This window comes from Glycine soja, chromosome 7 (assembly GCF_004193775.1).
Source record: "Glycine soja cultivar W05 chromosome 7, ASM419377v2, whole genome shotgun sequence".
NCBI classification, from domain to species: domain Eukaryota; kingdom Viridiplantae; phylum Streptophyta; class Magnoliopsida; order Fabales; family Fabaceae; genus Glycine; species Glycine soja.
Window position 1 is genome coordinate 39,446,566 of NC_041008.1, and position 19,351 is coordinate 39,465,916.

Here is a 19,351-nt window from a genome sequence, read left to right on the forward strand (position 1 = left end):
TGTTTATCAGATCATCAAATAGAATTGCCTGTTAACTTTAATTCCTTATAAATAAATCTTAAGTGGACATTACTTACTATTATATATAATTCATTAGTTAATTAAACAAATAGTCATTAAAAATTATAAAACTATATTATATATTTATCAAAATTTAAAATTTGTAATATTTTATTATTAAACTTTAAAGATATAAAATGTCCCTTAATATTATTTTAATATCATCATAAACATTATTTATGATTATTATGTTCATGGAAACTATAATGTTTTACTTTAGGCTTGTAAACTTTAATAAATATTTTTTTATCAAAAATTAATTGTTTTTCTATAAAAAAAAAAGATGTGTAAAAAATATGTTGTTTAAATGCAATTAAAAGACTTGGTGTTGTATTTTTTTTAAGTATTAAATAAATTTTAAAATTGAAACATCTTTTATTAAAATTATAATTTATATATTGTTCTCTTAGGATCTTTTTAAAGTGTAATGTTATATTAAGCATTCAAATATAACTATAATAAATTTTATATCAAATATTTGTTTTTAATCTCACTCCTTGGAATGTATGCATGTGTGCCTGTGCAGTTATAGTTAAATAACAGGGACCAAGTTTCTGTCTGCTTAAATCAGTGGGGATTGAGGGCACAAGAAAATATAAAAGGATAAGCTATTGCCTTGCCTTCAATGCCACGGGCGCCCCATGGGAATGGGGTCTCCTTCGAATGGTGGACAAGTTACATCACTAATATCAGACACGAATCAGGACATCTTATTAAGGGGAAAACTTTAAAAATGTTACGAAAAATTAAAAAAAAAAACTATTTTTTATTATTTAGTTTAATAATAAATAATACTTCATATATCTTATAACGGTAAGTATAACAACAAATCAAATTTTTTATTTCTTCTTCTTAAAAAGTCATTCATCAAGTTTAGAAGCTTGTGCTGAAATTTCTGAAATTTTATAATCCAAGAGGAGTTTAAGATATATCAAAATTATTGATTTTAGATCAAATTATGTTTTTCGTCTATAAATTTATGATTTTTGTCTTTGAATTTTTTTATGATTGATGTTTGTCCTCAAACTTTTATTTCATCGTATGTTTTAGTCATCCGGTCTATTTTTGGAGGTTAAGTGATGGTGTGTCATTTGTTTTTTGATACTTTATTTTATTATTTTTTTCATGGTTAAAAATCATTAAAAATTGGTTGAATTAAGTGGTTTCGACGGATTAATAATTTATGACAGTTTATAACCGTCACAAATTGTAAGAACTGGAAAAAAAAAGTTAGATCAACACTTGTGAAGTCCAGCACTAACAAACACTGAAACAAAAACAACACACAACTCAATTTTAGAAAATCAGCAAAAAAAAAAAAGAAATTAATATAATCAGAAACCGGAAAAGGAACACCAAAATTGATTGACGCAAATGGAGTACTGAAAAATGATGGGTATGGGATGAATGGGGTCATGAGTGAGGAGAATGGGGGTGAGAGTTTCAAGCATGATATGAGGGATTTGGAACTTGGAAGAGCTTTTGTCAAAGTTGAATCCCATGGTTGAGGAATTTGTGCTCCTATCCCTAATCAATAATTTCGGATATTGGGTTTGATATCGATTTTAGAAGCTGAAGAATTTGTTTAGACAAGCAATTTCTTACGATATTTAGTTTCCAAGAAAGTAATAAAATAAAATAATTAAAAAAGTTATGCCATCACTTAATGTCTTAAATAGACAAAAATAATTAAAATTATAGACGAAATAAAAGTTGAATAACTAAAATTAGTCTTCAAAAAGTCCAAGGACAAGAAAATCAAAATTTTGAAAAAGTTAATGGATGAAAATCATAATTTGCTCTTGGCTTTATTATTCTTGAGAAGTCAATAGTTTTTTTTATAAAAAAAATCATAGTTTAAATATGTTATAAGAATTAATTTATTATAGATATTAATTTAGAAGATTTATAAAATGAAAAAAAAAACAAAAGTAATCTTAATACAAGAAAAATAATATGATATAATATTCAAAGGAAAAGTCTCACTACCAACACTAACTAGAAAAGGAAAACAAGCAAGTTGCTTAAGTACTTATATGTTAGGTTTCATGTTAAAGAATTGATCGATTAAGTCCAAAATTAATTTTAGATAAATTTGTATATGTTTAGTTTCACGTTAGAAAAAAAATTTAGAATTGATTCTAGGTCATTATGAGTTGAAAAAGTGTTATATGACTTTTGCCTTAAATAAAACATCCAAAAATAAATCATATAACTTTAAAATCAATTTTAATCAAAATGAATTTTATTTAAAATTAATTTTACCAACATTCATTTAAAATTGTGTTAACTTAGCTTTGTGTTTTTGCCTCTCCAAATGTATTTAAAGATTAAAATAATAATTTTAATGACTCAAAACTGAAGTAAAAAAAATGAAATACAATACTTAATAGCACTACTCAATTAGCTTTCTACTTATGCCTAAATATTTTTAATAGTTAAAACTTATTTTATATATATATATATAGTGTAGAAAGGAGAAATATATGGATAAGAAATAATTACCTAATCATCAAGACCAATAAAAATTATTATATTAGTTAATTTTTTATAAATTTTAATTTTATTTCAAAACTATCCATTACATTAATGATTTAAGAGATGATTATTTTGAAAAGATAATTTTTCAATTAATGAGTGTATGTTTTTTGTTGACAGTTCAATAAATGTATCCATTTTCATAGAAAAATAAGTGTAATGATTAATACACCTCACAATTATTTGGGGGTCAGTATTATATAGTGTATTAATATATATATGCAGTGAGTTAGGGGGTTGCCTTGTTGGAGTAAACGTGGTTCCGCATCCTTGGCTAATATGACGTTTGATTTAGATTTTAAAAAAAATAGATTCAAATTAATCCTTTCATTCATTTAAACTTGACGTTTTTAATAATATAAAGATATTGAAGGCTAAAACTGTTAGAAAATTTAAACTTTTTCTCCCTCTTCATCATCCTCTGTCTTCTCCCTTTGCCCCTCTACTCTTCCTCATTCTTTCCTTCTTTTTTCAATCCAAATTTTCTCCCTTTGTGTCATGGTTTGTGTTTTCTTCCTCTCTCATTCTTCCCAATAACTCCTTCCTCTGCCACCAAATCCCCCTCCACCACCCTACCTCGCAAACATTGCTCCCTAATGTTGATTAGCCTCAGGCCACTATCATCGCTAGCTTTTTTCTCTTCAACGATTGTAGAATATTTTTGGAAGTCTTGTCATTCAAGGAGGCTAGAGGTTGTATATATGAGCCTTGATGGTTTTTGGGGTTTATGGGGGAAGGTTGGGGGATAAGGAGTTTGGTGTCACAAGTGGGTTGAGGAAGCAAAGGAGCGAGGGAGTTGCACATAAGCCATGGAGGGTTGGGGGAGAAGCCATGGAGGTTTGACTTGAGCAGTGTAAGATAAGAGAAATGGGAATTTCCAAAAATTTAAATTTGGTGGAGGGAGAAGAGGAAAAAGAAAGGAGGAAGGGGGAGAGATTTGAGGGAGAAGAAGAGGAGGAAGAAATTTACATTTTGTGGCTTTGCACATATATTTATCTTATTAACGATGTCAATGTTAATATTAGATGAAAAGAATGATCATTTTGAATCAATTTAAAAAAATAAAAGATTAAAATGAACTTTTTAAAAGATAAAATATGAAATTGAATTAAAAAACAAGATGAAATGATCAAAACGAGTATTTAGTCTTTTAAAATTTAATGAAAATGATGATTTCATTTTGTTTTTGGGGAAATGTATTTATCCTAAGTGGTAAAATATAGATAGGAAGAGGAGGGAGAGAAAATGTTTAGATGTAATAAGTGTAACGAGAAAAAAAAAGAGAAAAAGAAGAAAAAAATGGAGAAAGGGTTATAAAAAATAAAATGCTATAAAATCATTATTAAAAAATTATATATACATATGGTGTATTATTATTTTTTTTCTTTTAGGGGGTGATTTTATAGATAAATAGTTATGTGCAAATAATTTTTTTAAAGGCATAAATAAATATGATAAACAATAACATATGAGTAAATTGAATAAAATATGTGATACATCTGTTTTAGGTTTATGAAAACTTTGTTTTTCATTGAACAAAAAAATGTATCATAGTTTTAATGAAATCGTGCAATAAATATTTATATTTTTAGATACTTGTATAAAAAGGATCCTTATTATTATTCTACCCGAGTCTTTAATGTTAGGATTGACCCTAGATATGTGTATCTATATTAATTTATACTACATATACACGATCGATCCTATGGTTGTTTTGAGGGGGGATAACCTAAGGTTTATAGTTGAAAGGGACTTGATAAATAACTTTTGCAGTGATATTTTATGTGAATGACACAAAAAATTGGCGTATTGATTTAAGGTGTATCTATAGAAGGGTGTCATCATTTGACTTTAACTAATATATCTAAGATAATTGGCGTATTATTTTAAGGCAAAAAGCATCTTTAGATCTTGACCATAGGATTTAGTTGACTTTGGGAATCAATAATTATCTATGAAAGAAACTTCATTAGAACTGGGATTGGGGGAAGATTCCTTAATGTTTTATTTAATTAACTCTCTTCTTTATTCTAATCACTTACTTGGGAATTGACCATTCTTATGCTTAATCAAATGTATTATGGTGATCATCTGCGTATGTTTGATAAACTTAGGTAGAAAATGTTTTACACCAAATTGTATGACTGAACTGTTTGGGTAATCTTTGATAAATTAATTAATCTTTAATTGATCATTTCTAGACTTGATTATATCTTTTGACTTGAATTGATATATCTATGATCATTGGAGTATTCGTTTAAGGCAAAAATCATCTTTAGACCTTAATCATAGGTTTTGGTTGATTTTGAGAATCGATAATTAACTCTGAAATGAACTTCATTATAATTTAGATTAGGGAAAAATTGGTACCGGTGAATTATAATCTCCGGTCGCTCTTGATATCACTTAAATCTCTTTTCTGTAGTTGTTTATTTATTTTCTTTTAAACACCAAAAACCACAAGAATACTTCAATTTTCTTTTAAATTATCTCAACTGTTTAGTTTAATAATTTTTACTAATTGAAAATACAACTGAACTCTAAAGTTCGATAATTGAACTTTTAGTCAACTATTATCACTGCAAAATATAAATTTGTCCTTGTGTGAGCACAATTTTTATGCATTAGGACCAAAAAAATTTAAATAACTTTAATGTGAAGAGGGAAAATAAGGGAGTGTTTGGTTTGATTGTTTTCTGTTTTCATTTTTACTGGAAATAGAAAATGGTAATGGAAATATGTTTGGTTGAATTTCTGTTTTCATTTTCAATGAAAATATTTTCTCAAACGAATAAAAAACTAGAAACAATAAAATCTCATTTTCAATATTTTCAATTGAAACTAGGAATCTCATTTTTGGTAAAATGAAAACGCGGTAGCAATGAATGTAATTTTAAGCAAATCTAAAAATACATTTACTTTGGAAAACACATTTTCAGTATTTTTATTTCTTAAAAGTAGAAAACAAGAAATTAAACCAAACATGTTTTCAAAATTATAATCTTTTAAAAATAAAAACAATTTTCAGAAAATAAAAACAAAAAATAAAAATACAAACCAAACGCATCCTAAGTTTTCTTTCTTTGGCAATGCATTCATATTGTAGGCCTAATAAAAAAAAATACAATTCTCAAAGTTTTTTCTATGTAATAAAATGAATAATTTTACATGTCTATTTTTTTTATAGAAGATATATTTGTATTTAAAATACTTGTACATAAATGGCTCATGTATATTGTTTTGCCTTTATTCCATAAAATATCACGACCGACCATGTACATATATATTAGGGTTCTACAAGAATCGCCTCGTCTCATTAATATGATTTGGCTTGACGTTGCTTTTAATGAATTTAAGTCTTAGACACAATATATTTTGAGAACAAAATCGAGTTATGTTTTTGGTCGTCTTAATCCAACTCAATATTTTATATGCTTTTAAAAAATAAAGGTTTTTTTTCTAACAATTATGTAATGATAAAAAAAAGTTCATTTAATAAATAACATTTTGTACAACATCGTGTTGTTATATTTATAATAATATTTTTATTTTAAAATATATATTATAAAATATAACTTAATATAAGTTTTATAATTTTTTATTATACAATTTTTATATACAATGCTAAAATTGATATTTTACACTAAATTAATGATAAATTGACTTAATATTTTCTTATATATTATTAAATCTTTGTCCAGTCCAATTTGTATTTAAACAAATTAACCTAATTTTATCATTCATTCATAGTGATTTTACTGAGCTCAACTAAGATTGCCTTGGGTGAAAAATACTTATAGAATTAACCTAACAAAATTTTGGTTGATTAGCATAAAAATGAGTTTATTCTAATTGTTTCTCACTAATCCTTGATATTGACGAAGTTTTTTTTTAATTGCAGTAGATCTTGTAACATGTGAAGACAATATTTTAGGACTGCATAATTAGAGGCGACAATGCAGGACAAGCCAACCGGCTTGTGGGGAGGGACGATTGGGCTATTGGCACCCTGATTATTTTTATTTTATTTTTAATAATATTATGTTCTTAATTTTATGTATGCTAAAGTTTTCAAAATTAGAAATCTATTCTCAAACATATTTTTTTTGTGTGTGTGTATACTTCGCCTCAATATAACTTACAATTAAAGGCGATTGTGATACTTTGATGACTGAAAAGTTGGTGTCGTATATCAAGAGTGGGGGTAACAAATTTATGAACTTCATTGGTGATCTTCTATATAATTGACATAAAGCTAGTTACATTGTATTTCTTTTTGAGTCTTGGCTTTATGTGTGCATATACTATACATATAGGCTCGGATTGGTTAAATTAGATTCATACTACTTAGAGGAGATATATGATGTTTGTTATTTTACTCATATATACATATGATATCTTTGGCTGATAAAAAAATGTGTGTTATTCTATCTTTTGTAATGTTTTATAACTTGTGTTAAATAAAATGGATGAAAGTGTTTTTTTGAAAGTTGTAAACTTAATATAATTAAAATATTTTGGTAATGTTTACCAAATTATGACATTGTCACCCCTATCCATAATTAAGCACCCGGCCTAAGTAACTTCAAACTATATTTCACTCATAATTTAGTAATGTTTACCAAATTTTGGCGGGAAGCTAAGCAACTCCTTTATTGTTTTTTTTACTAAATTTTTAATTACAGTTTTATTAAATTTGTTTGGTTTGTGTCTATCAAATTCTCAGCGTCAGCGTTCCTGTGTGAAAATTAAGTAATTACATCTCAATTTTTGTTTCGAAGAAACACAAAAATAAGCAAAAGTGGGAGCGAAGAATGGAGAACCCCAGCAGTAGTGAAAGGAGCAGAGCAGGAATCGAAGATAACATGCTGGCCATGTTTGATGCCTCCGAAACCAAAGATGCTCACCAAGATGCCCTAGATGACCGTACGAATCACACTTCTCTCTTTTTTTAAAAAAAATAATTTTATATTTGGTTTTCTTCCTATTTTCACTTGACACTCCAATGCGTTCGTGCCCACAAAGAAGATCGTTGTGTTTGGGCTAATTGCACTTTTGGGTAATCGGAAAAATTAAAACTTGAGTAGAAATTGGTTTGGGGTTTCTTTCGAGAAAAAAAAAAACCAACTATTTTATATATGAATGTTAAATGACCAAAAAAATGTTGTCTTTTTTGGCTTTCTTCTACGGGTTCATATATGCAGGGATTGCTTTTATTGATGCTGTTCGTGCTTCTTGTGAACATGGAAAACCGCCCACTTCGTAAGTCTTTTTTGTATCAGTGTGAATGCGTAACACTGTGTTGTCCCATTTTTCACATATATGGTTTATTTTCCGCCATAAGCAAGTTGTGTTTGAGAGAGTAAATTGCATTTTTGTGTCTAATACTGTTTACTAAGGTTTTTCTTTTCACTTGTCAAGAAAAATTTTTGGGGCGGTTTTTCACATGCTGAGGACAGGGAAGTCTCTAGAGTTGATTGTGGGAAGTTATAAGCTTCTGGTTGATTTAGACAAGGTATTTGGATGTCACATGAGACATGTCTTTCTATCTTAATATTTATTGGTTGTGAATGTAAGTATGTAACTGATAGCCCTTTACATGTGTGACTTCTTTTTTGGTTTAGCACTTCCCTCGCGTGTATTTATCTGGCACGGATGATTCCCGATCATCATCTTACTCTCCATCAAAATTGGTTGTGGTTAAAGAGGTACAAATGAGTATAAGTCATCTTAATCTGTTGTTTTTGTTATATTCCGGGTAAACTTAATTGATATTATAGGATGGTGGTTGAACTTATTTGCAAATATAAAATATTTTCTTCTAGGCATGGTCTCCCATTATCGATTTTGTGGATAAGGCCGCTGCTGTTAGTGAAGCTGGTGATAAACAGTCTGGTGGATCTCTTGACCCCTCTGTGAGTTGGTTTTTTCTGCATTCTATTTTTTTCTATAGTGTTTCTAGTTCTTCTTTCATTTAATTGCAGTGATTTTTGCTGTAATGATGACATGTTTTCTTATTTTTGTATGAGCCAAAATAATAGAAGTATTTCTTAACTTTTCTTGGTGAAATTAGTGCTCTTATGCATTTCAATGTATGAGACAGAATTACTGCTTATTTTTCCTTAACTTTTTGTCTTTCCTTAAATTGCATTTTGATTTTGAATTCATAAATTTGTTTCTGTTCTTTACATTCTCCACCTACTTTACTTTAGAGCTTTCAAGTCTTGATTGAAGGGCTGGCTGAAGTTTTAGCAGAGACCAAATTTGAAGCAGCAAGCATGGAGGTTAGTTCACCAATGTTGTAAATTCCTGTCTAGAATTTCATGGATACTTGTTTTGCATCTGTCTCTTAAGAGTAGAGACACATTAGTAATTTTTCATTTCCAACCGAGGTTATAGTATGTGGTGTACTTGTAGCTATATTTTGCATTTACGTGTTTTAGATTCCAGGCTTCTACCTTCCCATGTGCTTATGTATTTATATTAAGTTTTAGTTAATAAGTTACAGATTAAGTTCTTTGTTTTTACTTTATATATATATATATAAGAGATCAAATTGTAACTTAAGCAACTATTATGGCATTTAATAACTTCATATAAAATGTGATTTTTATCGATCCAACTGTTGAATTATATTTGCATATTACCATGATTGTCTATGTCAAAATTGAATATCAATAAGTAGGTAATCATATGATCCATATTTTAATATATTTTGAAAAGTTTATATTACGTTGATTTTAATTTATATGAATGAGTTAGCAAATAATTTTAGATTAATATGAAATTTTGTACATATGATCTATGTGAAAGGAACTTTTAATCCAACAGTGAGTTTTGAAAAATATTATCCAATTGAAAATTATTGAATTGTGTAATAGTTGGTCAGAGTTACACCAGTGTAATTTGATTCCTCCTCTTTCTCTCTCTGTCTATATATATATATATGGTTAGAAAGTCATTGCCATTCTTATACGAGAGTGAGAGGAACAGTCTTAGTTATACAACCATCATGAATGGCCGATATTAAATGCTAATTAAAGGCACATGACTTTTATGTGGTGGATGAGTTTCTAATTTCTTTACATAATCTTGTTGCAGCCCTTGAGGAACATGTTAATCTTTCAGTACCTTGTCGTTGTTTTTGAGGATGATTTTTTACCTCGCAATGGTGTGTATGAAGTTAAACTCATCTCTGCAGTCACCATGCCTTAAGAAACTAATTGTAAATTCTAATTAGCTATTTTTTTGCAGCAACCTTGAACTGGAGCATGCAGAGGGAGTCTTTGCTCAGCCTGCTACTGGTATTTATCTTTTATGCCAAAAGTATATTGATCATATTGTGTAAAAGAAGATTTTTTGTGAGTAACCAATCAACAATTAAACATATTGATTTGGGTGCTAACTATGTGAGAACTAATACTCTTCTTCTCATATGCCCTGTTGATGGGATCTTTATGCATCTTGATTTCGTCACATTGAAAGACTTGTTTTTTCCTTCTTTTTTTGCCGAAATATATAACTTATCTAGTTTTTGCAGGGATCTAGGAAAATAAATTACAAAAGCTTGATGAAGGATTGCATGGCAATTATGTGTCAACTATCTCAACTTCTAAGTGAACTCAGTAAACATCCAGTGCTTCAAGAAAGTTCTGAATCTAAGTTATCCAAAAGTTGTCATACTGCATTATCTCTTGCTTTACTTGGAATTTTAAACGACACATGTGTCTCAATGGAGAAACTTCTAGTGATGGCAAGTTCCTGAATTATTTTATTCATTGTATTTATGTAATTCAAATAAGGGTTTTGTTTCTTCTTACATTCTGAGTGATTTTAGATTATGGACCTTGATATGGCAAGGAAGAAAGCAGATATTGAAGGTCGCACTACAAGAGCAGACAGTCCAAGGCAATTTACTTTTAATTTTGTTTCTTTACAGTGTTGTAGCTTTGAGTTGATTTTCTTGTTTCTTTATAGGCCATGCTTCTGATGAATTACATGTGATATTGTATTTTGGGGCTTTTGGTACAGAACACCTTTGATGGACATAATTCTGGATGAACTAGCTTACAACAAAGATAGTGTCCCTGTTTTTCTTAAGGTGGCTCCCAAATACCATCTCTCTGCCCTTCCCCTCCCTATTCCTCTCACACACTTCTCTTTCTTTGCTCTCACCTGTCTGTATTTGGGGCTAGATGAAGTAATAATGCTAAAGATTGGGTTACGCTTTACCTTTAAAAACTTTAGCGTGGACATATTTACTGATCAAGTCATAAATCAAACCAATCTCTATACAAGATATGAGGGTTTACCACTATTTATATAGTATCTAATATTGGATGACTCGACAATTGACACTTCGTACTTTGTGTAGTTACTAGTTAACCTTTCCAAGTTTCCATTTCAACTCATTTTTGGAGGGGGTTTTCTTGTGGATAATAGTTTTTTCTGTTTTTCATGAGAATGGCTTCAGATGGTCAGTGAACCTAAATGGAAGCTAGAAATAGTTGTGCAGTATCTGTGGAAATACATAACCAAGGTAATCAACTGGTAGACTGGTTGAAAATCTATCATATTTGCTTAATGATATATTGTCCTTCTCCTGAAAGGGAGGCTCTATTATTTGTAGGAGTAGCTTCTGATAATCTCTTGATTTAACTACCTTTGTTTTATACAAAATTGCAGCCTTCTGTTCGCACCCGCAAGTCAAATGGTCATACTGAAGATGCAACATTTGGTGGGGCTTTGAAGTGCTTTTCAAATATAACTGGCACCAAGAGCTTAATAAAAAAAATTGGTGTAGATGTAGTTCAATTCCTTCTGGCTCATGGTTTTCAGGTACTTGTTTCTATTCAACAAATCAATGCACAATATATATTGATTTAAATAGAATATATCGTAGAGAAAAGGAGGGCGAGCCCTGGTGCAGCGGTAAAGTTGTGCCTTGGTGACTTGTTGGTCATGGGTTCGAATCCGGAAACAGCCTCTTTGCATATGCAAGGGTAAGGCTGCGTACAATATCCCTCCCCCATACATTCGCATAGCGAAGAGCCTCTGGGCAATGGGGTACGAAGTTTTTATATCGTAGAGAAAAGGAATACAAGCAAAATTGAGGATTGTGATACAAACCAAGAATAGAAGTAGGGAAACGAAAGGTTTTATTGGTAGAGTGAGATTGGACAAAAATTAGTAGAGATCTCTTCTCCAAGGATTTCTCCTTTCACAAAGAGCAAAGTGTTACGAACCAAAAATTGAAATGGCAAAGAAAAGAAAAAAATTATTGGATAAGATGAGAAGAACAGAAAATAGGAGAGGAAACTCTCCTCCAAGGGTTTCCCCTTTACAAAAGATTTTTCCTTTTACAAAGAACTAATGCTCAATCTACAAATGATAAGATCCCCCTCTCTCCTATCCTTCCCCTATTTATATCTAATAAACCCCTCTAACTAACTAACTAACTAACCCCTTAACTAACTAATCAACATCCTAACTGTAGTAACTAACTCCCTCCCTCTTCCTCATAGTTCTAACAATACCACCCCTCCTAAAACACAACCTTATCCTCAAGGTTGAAAACAACCAATTGATAACATAGATTTCATGTAACTGCTACTCTCATTTTCATCCCAATTTGCATATTTTGACAAAAGACTTCATTGGCCTTTGCAGTCAACTGAATCACATTGTAGCCACTCATTGATTTTCCCTTGTTTGCATTATGTGTTGGACTGCATGTGCTCTTGACTGGGAACAATGTGGTTTGACCTTGAATTGAGTTGGGTGAGTGTAGTATGAGACACACTGTTGGAGTTTGAAACAAAGATCCAATTCGAGCCCATGGGAAGTTTCCAACTTGAGACATTTGGTGGACTTTGATGGGGGACTCTTCAACAACTAGCACTGCATCTCCAGTGCCTTTGATAGAATGTCTACCTCTGATGATTTTCTGTTTGGTGGTTCAACGGATGATGATGGGCTGACTGGCTCTTCCTCAAAGAAAACAAGCTCCTTCTCTGGCTTCAAGGATTCTGATAATCTCCCTAACTTACTCTCATTCAACACTTCATTGTATTGTTCTGTTTCTAATGCTTGATGTATCACACAAACAAAGTGATCCTCTTTGGTTTCTCCCTAAGTGCAACCCCCAAAGGTGGCTAGCTGCACCTTTCTTGTCCAAGAATGAACCTCTGTATTATTGCAGCATTCTGACCCAATCCCTTCCATGGTCTTCTTGACATGCTTTCTTGTCCAAGAATGAACCTCTGTATTATTGCAGCATTCTGACCCACTCCCTTTTATGGTCTTCTTGACATGCTTGGTTGAATGGGGATTGATCTCCTCTTGAATGCTTTGCTTATTTGTAATCTTGTCCTCCAACATGATGTCTTGTTCTTGTATCCACCTTTCCAGCCACGTCTTGATCTCTTTTATTCCCTCCGTCTTCTTGATGTAAGAGGGATGCGTCTCCATCCTTTGCTCATCTTTCACCCTTTTCTCTTCAAGAATGATTTCTTGACTCTTCAGTATCTTGTGCAGTTTATGCTTTAACTCTGAAATGCTGGCCTTGCAAGAATGGTGCCGCAACCCATGTGAATTGGCTGCCTCTCTCACAAACATCTTCAATGACCCATCAAATTCTTGTTTGACTTCTTGATTCTTCTCCTACTGCTGCAACATTTTGCTTAAGCTCAGATTCATTGCTTGTCCTCTCTTTCAAGAACACTGTAGAAATCTCCATTTCTTCAATGCGGGTTTCCATCTCAGTTTGCTCTTCTTGCTTCAAGATACTCACTCAATCTTTCAAAGACGTGATTACCTTAGCGATCTCCGAATCTTTTGATCGAAGCTGTGAAAAATGATTCCTAGTATGAATCTGGGTTCTTTGGGCTCCATATGTAGAACCAATGCATCGTAGCACCCTCCATGCTCATGAATTCATATTGCAGATTATGGAATGAAGAAATTTCTTGTACCTCAGAATTTTTCAGCCCTAGCAATCCAACCAATTGGGTCTGTCCTCATGAATGCTGGCAGCTCCACCTTCTTAGCCCAATTTTGCGCTTCCTCCATCTCCAACACTGACTCTCCCTCGAAGATCCAACTGGTCGGACCAATTGTTAGGAACCAAAAATTGAAATGGCAAAGAAAAGAAAGAATTTTATTGAATAGGATGAGAAGAACAGAAAATAGGAGAGAAAACTCTCCCCTTCACAAAGGATTTCTCCTTTTACAAAGAGTTAATGCTCAATCTATAAATGATAAGATCCCCCTCTCTCCTATCCTTCTTCCCCTACTTATATCTAATAAATCCCTCTAACTAACTAACTAACCCCTTAACTTACTATTCAATATCCTAACTGTAGTAACTAATTCCCCCTTCCTCATAGTCCTAACACAGCTCAATCTGCAAATTGACACAAGATAGAATAAAGTTCCTCCCCTCTTACATCCTCCTATGTATTTTACTGCCTAATCCTCCTTAAGAAGAAACAAAGATGAAAAAAAAAAAGAACATCACAACTAAAGATGAAAAAACCCCTTGGCATAATAGACTAAAGACTAACTAAAGGGTTTGCCATCCATTTTTTTCTGAGTATGATACCAGTCAATTTAGCACTTGGGAAGCTAAAGTATTAGTTCACACTCCTTGAGAATTTATGAGAGGCTTCTAAACTAGTTTTTTTTTTTTAATAAAAAAAATGGGTTCTAGTTCTTTGAAATGGGTTTTTACCGGCTTTCAGGCTCACTTGTCAATATTGTCAAAAGGAAATGCTGGTGACAAACAAGGGGGAAACAGTGCTCTTGTGGATTTGTGCCAGGCTTTTATCTCCGCTTTTGATAGTTTGAGAAGCACAAATGAGTAAGGGAACCATTTATGAGGATTTTAATTTACACAATGCTTGCAAACTTTTTCTTTGTATGATTTGAGATATTATGACTATTGATCATACTTATTTACTTACAAAGAATGATTGCAAATTTGCAATTGCTAATAGTATATGAAACCACATTAATTTGAGTTTCCTTCCATGCTTGAGTATACCAAATCCTCTAATTCTTTTTTTTGTGAGGGGGGTTGGGACCTGTGAATTCCTTCTGTTTAGTATGTTGACAATTTTCTAATTTATTGTTTGTCATTTTGTAGGCATATGGAGATATTGTCTATGGGAAAAGAGGCACTATTTACTGCCGCAACTATTATCTCTGTGAAATCATAGGAGTGTAAGTAACTTGATTGACTTGTTCTGTCTGATAATGAAGGATCAACTTCATTCTGTCCGATAAAATTGCTTTGACTTGATAAACTCATTCTTTATGCAGAATCGAAGACTTTAATACATGAGATATACTTTGCCTCTTCTCTGACTGAATGATAATATCCCAAACCATTATAGTCATTTTATTTAGAGGTAACTGCCTTCATAAGATCCTTGTCAAATGATATCATAAAAGACATGGGTCCTGGATGTGATCCCTGATATGAAATTTGATGCTGGGTTTGACGAAAAATATAATTGCATGAGAACTGAGAATGACAATCATATTAATTGACTTGAAGTAGAATGACAATGATTATCAAAGTGAGTATATGCTACTCAACCTCATCACTAGATCTTTCATGAGTGATTGAAGGCAACACTGTTTACTTAACCACCAATGTTTCAGTCAGTAGAACTGCTTTCAGTTTGAATTTTGAGCAGATTGGCTGTATATATCTTTGATTTCAATCCCTAACAAGAATAACCATATGCTTGTGTGTTTTAACAAGAAAATTCTATCCTTGTCATTTTTTTATTTTTATATTTACTTCTATTTCAGGCTATGCCGCAGCACTGTATAGAAAAGTACAGCCTCCTTGCAGCTTTATAGTCGTAGCTTAGATGCTATGCTGGGTTTCCAACTCCTAGTGATGCATCGTCTTGAAGGAGGTTTAATTTTGACAATTGTTACAGATCTCACAAAACACTGCAAGATGCAATTAGATTTGATACCACCTTGGAATTTTTTTTCTCTTGTTCACAATGCAGCATTGTTGAACTCTAGATTTACATTGATGAATGAAATTCTCCCTCAGAATGGGCAGTAAACTTAGTCCAATTTGACACTATGATACCCCTATTTCAAACCCGATCTTCAAAAATTAATATCCTACAAACTATTGCACTAACATTTTCTAAACAACCAATTATAAGAGAAATGCTACTAACATCTTTTTCTAGCACACTCTAGTGGAAATTACATGAAGGAAAAAATAAATAAAAGATAATCTTAACAAATGATAATAACAAGGAGGTCTAACTATATCAAACACAAAAAGTTTCATTGAAGTCTCGTATCAGTTATAACTGCAAGAATTGTGTAAAAATTTGCTTCTCACTTCTCACACATGCATGCTATAATCTCTTCTTTTCTCTCCATGCTTTTTCCCTCTCCATTTTCACCTAGCTCAATTTGTCCATAGCCCCCACAAAAGCCTGAATAAACTTCTGCTTGTCCTTTGCAAGATCCTGAACAATGGACTTGGTTCGCGGTTCCAAAGCCAAAGCCTGGTCAGAGGCCAACATGCCCAACTTCTTTAGCAAGTTACCATAATAGGCATGGTCAAATAGGAATTGGGTAGTGGCATCAAAAGGGGCAACAATGTCAGAGTCTCCATCAAAGTTTGGACAATATATTCTTAGTGCATGTAATAGTTTTGGGTCCATATTTCGGTTCGGTTGGGCCTTGCCTCAGTAACTGTAGAGGCGGGCCACAAAGTCTTGCAATGGGCAAAGGGATTTTCTTTGTGCACCTACCATTTTTTTTACACCCAACACTTTTTCGTTTTTTCCAAAATTACAAACACAAAACTTAAATAAAAATCATAGGTTTCATAAAAAATTATATATGTAAACAAATTAATTATTAGATCAAAATTAATTGTCATAAAATTTATTATGTAAATTTACATGTGTATTAAATATACATTAGAAATTTTAGTGTTATATGTAATGTCATTAATTATTTTATAACATAATTGATCTATTAGTTTAGTTGGTTAGAGTGTTGTACTGATAACGTAAAAGTCATGTTCAAACCATTAATTTTAAATTAATTTGTAAAATATTTTAAAATAAAATCTGTAATCCATACATACTGATTACAAGTAAGCCTATTACAAATTATAAATTTGTAAGCTTACTCTTATGGATTACGAATCCGTTTATTAGTAGAAGTAATTTGGAAAAAAATGAAAAAGTGTTGGGTGTATAAGAGAAACATTGGTGCACAAAGAAATTCCCATGGACAAACCCTATTGTGTGAGCCCCTGATAGGCTACTAGGTCTTGTGTGGTTAGGCCCTTTGAAGTGAAGAGTTTGATGAGTTGATCAACGGTGGAGTTTGCATGAGGGATGTTGGAAGCCACCCTTGATGCCGTTGATATCTTCCCATCCCATCTTCCTTTCTTCATCATTGGTTACCATTACAAAGATATGTCCTTTTAAACATTCTTTTATCATTAACTGAAATTCATAAAAGAAAAAGTTATGAAATTTTGTAAATCTAATTTTAAATGAATTCTTTCCAGTAAAATTTCATGATTTTATAATTTTTCAATAAAAATTAACTAATAAAAACATTTTACATGAAGTATATTAGAATGTGTTAATAACACTCATCTTACAACTAAATTTTTATCACACAAATGGCTAAAGTATAATTTAGCTTCTTCATTTGATTTTTTTTGTTTTAATTTGATATCCTAATTTAAAATTTTCACCTTTAGTTTCTTAATTATTTGACTAAACTAGTCTTAAGTTTTTTGTACTAGTAATTTTGGCTAACATGACATTTTTTTTTTTACAATTTGTCACTGTTTAATGTGATTTAACAAATATACTTCAAGGATCAAACTGAAACTTTATAAATTTAGGAAATCAAATTAAAACAAGATTTCAGACGAAGGATGAAAATTATAATTTTACCCCACTTTTGTGAATACTTAAAAAAAAGTAGGTGTTCTCAAAGAATTTTTATTGCCAACTAAATTCCGCTTAACCATAAACATAAACCACAAATATTAGTACAACTAACTTTTTCGGTACAATTTTTGTTTTTTATACACAGAATTCTAGTTCTAGACTGAAACAAAATCAAATATGTACCACCTAAATCAATCACATGTTGACAAATTCAACGTGTCAATCTTGTCACTTTTGGTAGCAATTAGATAAAAAAATTAAAAGTTCTTCCCATAGCACTTGCAAGCATTTATACATTAAGCTTTTTGTTATATAATGATAGTTTTATAATCTATTATTATATATAAAGAAAAAATATTTTGATGTACATATTTTTATAATTACGTCCGTAAGTTATTATTTTATTATTATAGTTATTTTCGTAAACCATCCACTAACTTTTATTATTATTTTACTTAAAAAACATAAAAGGACAGTTAGACACCAAATGCCTATTTTTTCCTAGTATTCTATTAAGAAAATATAATTATGGACCTGAGCCTCTTTATCATTGATGATAAATGATGCTTTGACATTAGTCAAGTCTTTAAAACGTAGAGGAACAATATGATTGATGATATCCTTCTATCATAGTAGTACTTCACAATCATATAAATCAATGATAATGTTTTCATAAAAAAAAAAATAACAATGACAAAGTTATTCTGAATAGTTAAATTCATGACAAAATTATCAGTTTGATGAAAAAGAAAAATAGAAAACCTTTGTTTGATGTAGGAAAATACTTAGACCCAATACCAACTTGTCCATTTCCTCTTTCTAGAGCTAAATTAAGTGACTTTGGATAATCTAGAATTGAGACCAGCCTGTCCCAATGCCTAATGCATTGTGTCTTTAAAAGGCATAACAACAAAAAAGAAATAACTAAATTAATGAAAATAGAATATTTTTTTAAGTCATTATGATATTAATGTAAATTATTATTATTTTTTATTCTTTTAATCATGTTTTTTTGTTCATTTTAAGAGTCTTATATCCAAAATTATATTTAAGAAAATTGAGTTCAATTTGAGTACGTTTAATGATATACTAAATAAATATAAAGTATCTTTAATTAAAAATCAGAAAGTGATATCTTACAAATATCAAACTCTACTATTTAAAGAAATAATCTTTCTTAACAAATATTTTTAATAAATTTCAATCAATGATAAAAAGTTTATTCAAAAGAGTTTATCATAAATTATATTATTGGCATTTTTCTTCACAATAATTTAGGAAAACAAGTTCATGCATGCAAGTGCAAAGCTAAATCATTTTTTTTGGAATTGGTCTTACTCCTACACAGGTGATTCTTTGAATTGTTGAGAGGTGACTAAGCCAACAAGTTGTTCTACCCGAGGGCATGATTTGGCATAGTAATTTACTAAAAGCTAGCGAGGGAGTGTGTAATGTTGGCATGTAGGGCTAAAGAAGACAAGGAAGTTCCATACAAAATGAAGAAAACTAAGAAAGATGTGAATAGAAACGAAAAAAAAAGTGGTAACAAAAGAAGAGAGAGACATGACTTTTGGACAAAGAAAGGGAAGAGAGTTGTAGAAGATCAAAAGTGAAGGCAAGGTTGAATGTGTTTTTTTATTTATTTTGTATGGGATATAGATGATCAAATCAAAATAAAGGGGTTTAAATATTAGGTGGAATCAATTCCTGTGAGTCTCATAGAAGAGAAAAACGATGTTGAATTAATTGTTGGTATCTAATGTAGAAAGGTCTTGACAACCCAAAAAAAT

At 30.9% G+C, this 19,351-nt stretch overlaps 1 protein-coding gene and 1 pseudogene across 2 annotated transcripts; one reads left to right on the plus strand and one right to left on the minus strand.

Annotated features, from left to right (window-relative positions):
- The first annotated feature begins 7,299 nt into the window (after nucleotides 1-7,299).
- On the plus strand, nucleotides 7,300-15,696 carry LOC114419602 (negative regulator of systemic acquired resistance SNI1-like). Of its 2 annotated transcripts, XR_003668267.1 has the most exons (17): nucleotides 7,302-7,524; nucleotides 7,803-7,860; nucleotides 8,020-8,113; nucleotides 8,223-8,306; nucleotides 8,424-8,513; nucleotides 8,811-8,882; nucleotides 9,700-9,769; nucleotides 9,853-9,902; nucleotides 10,139-10,351; nucleotides 10,436-10,506; nucleotides 10,630-10,699; nucleotides 11,072-11,137; nucleotides 11,284-11,436; nucleotides 14,340-14,458; nucleotides 14,744-14,820; nucleotides 14,920-15,008; nucleotides 15,418-15,696. XR_003668267.1 is itself a non-coding variant. In XM_028385319.1 (16 exons), the coding sequence occupies exons 1-15, from the start codon at nucleotides 7,413-7,415 to the stop codon at nucleotides 14,814-14,816; spliced, it is 1,395 nt and encodes a 464-aa protein (XP_028241120.1). In that variant the 5' UTR covers nucleotides 7,300-7,412; the 3' UTR covers nucleotides 14,817-14,820; nucleotides 15,418-15,696. The 2 variants fall into 2 exon arrangements, 1 of the variants encoding a protein (XP_028241120.1); XM_028385319.1 differs by lacking the exon at nucleotides 14,920-15,008 and having other exon boundaries at nucleotides 7,300-7,524.
- A 48-nt stretch (nucleotides 15,697-15,744) lies between these two features.
- LOC114420676 lies at nucleotides 15,745-17,053 on the minus strand (annotated as a pseudogene).
- Between the last annotated feature and the right edge of the window lie 2,298 nt (nucleotides 17,054-19,351).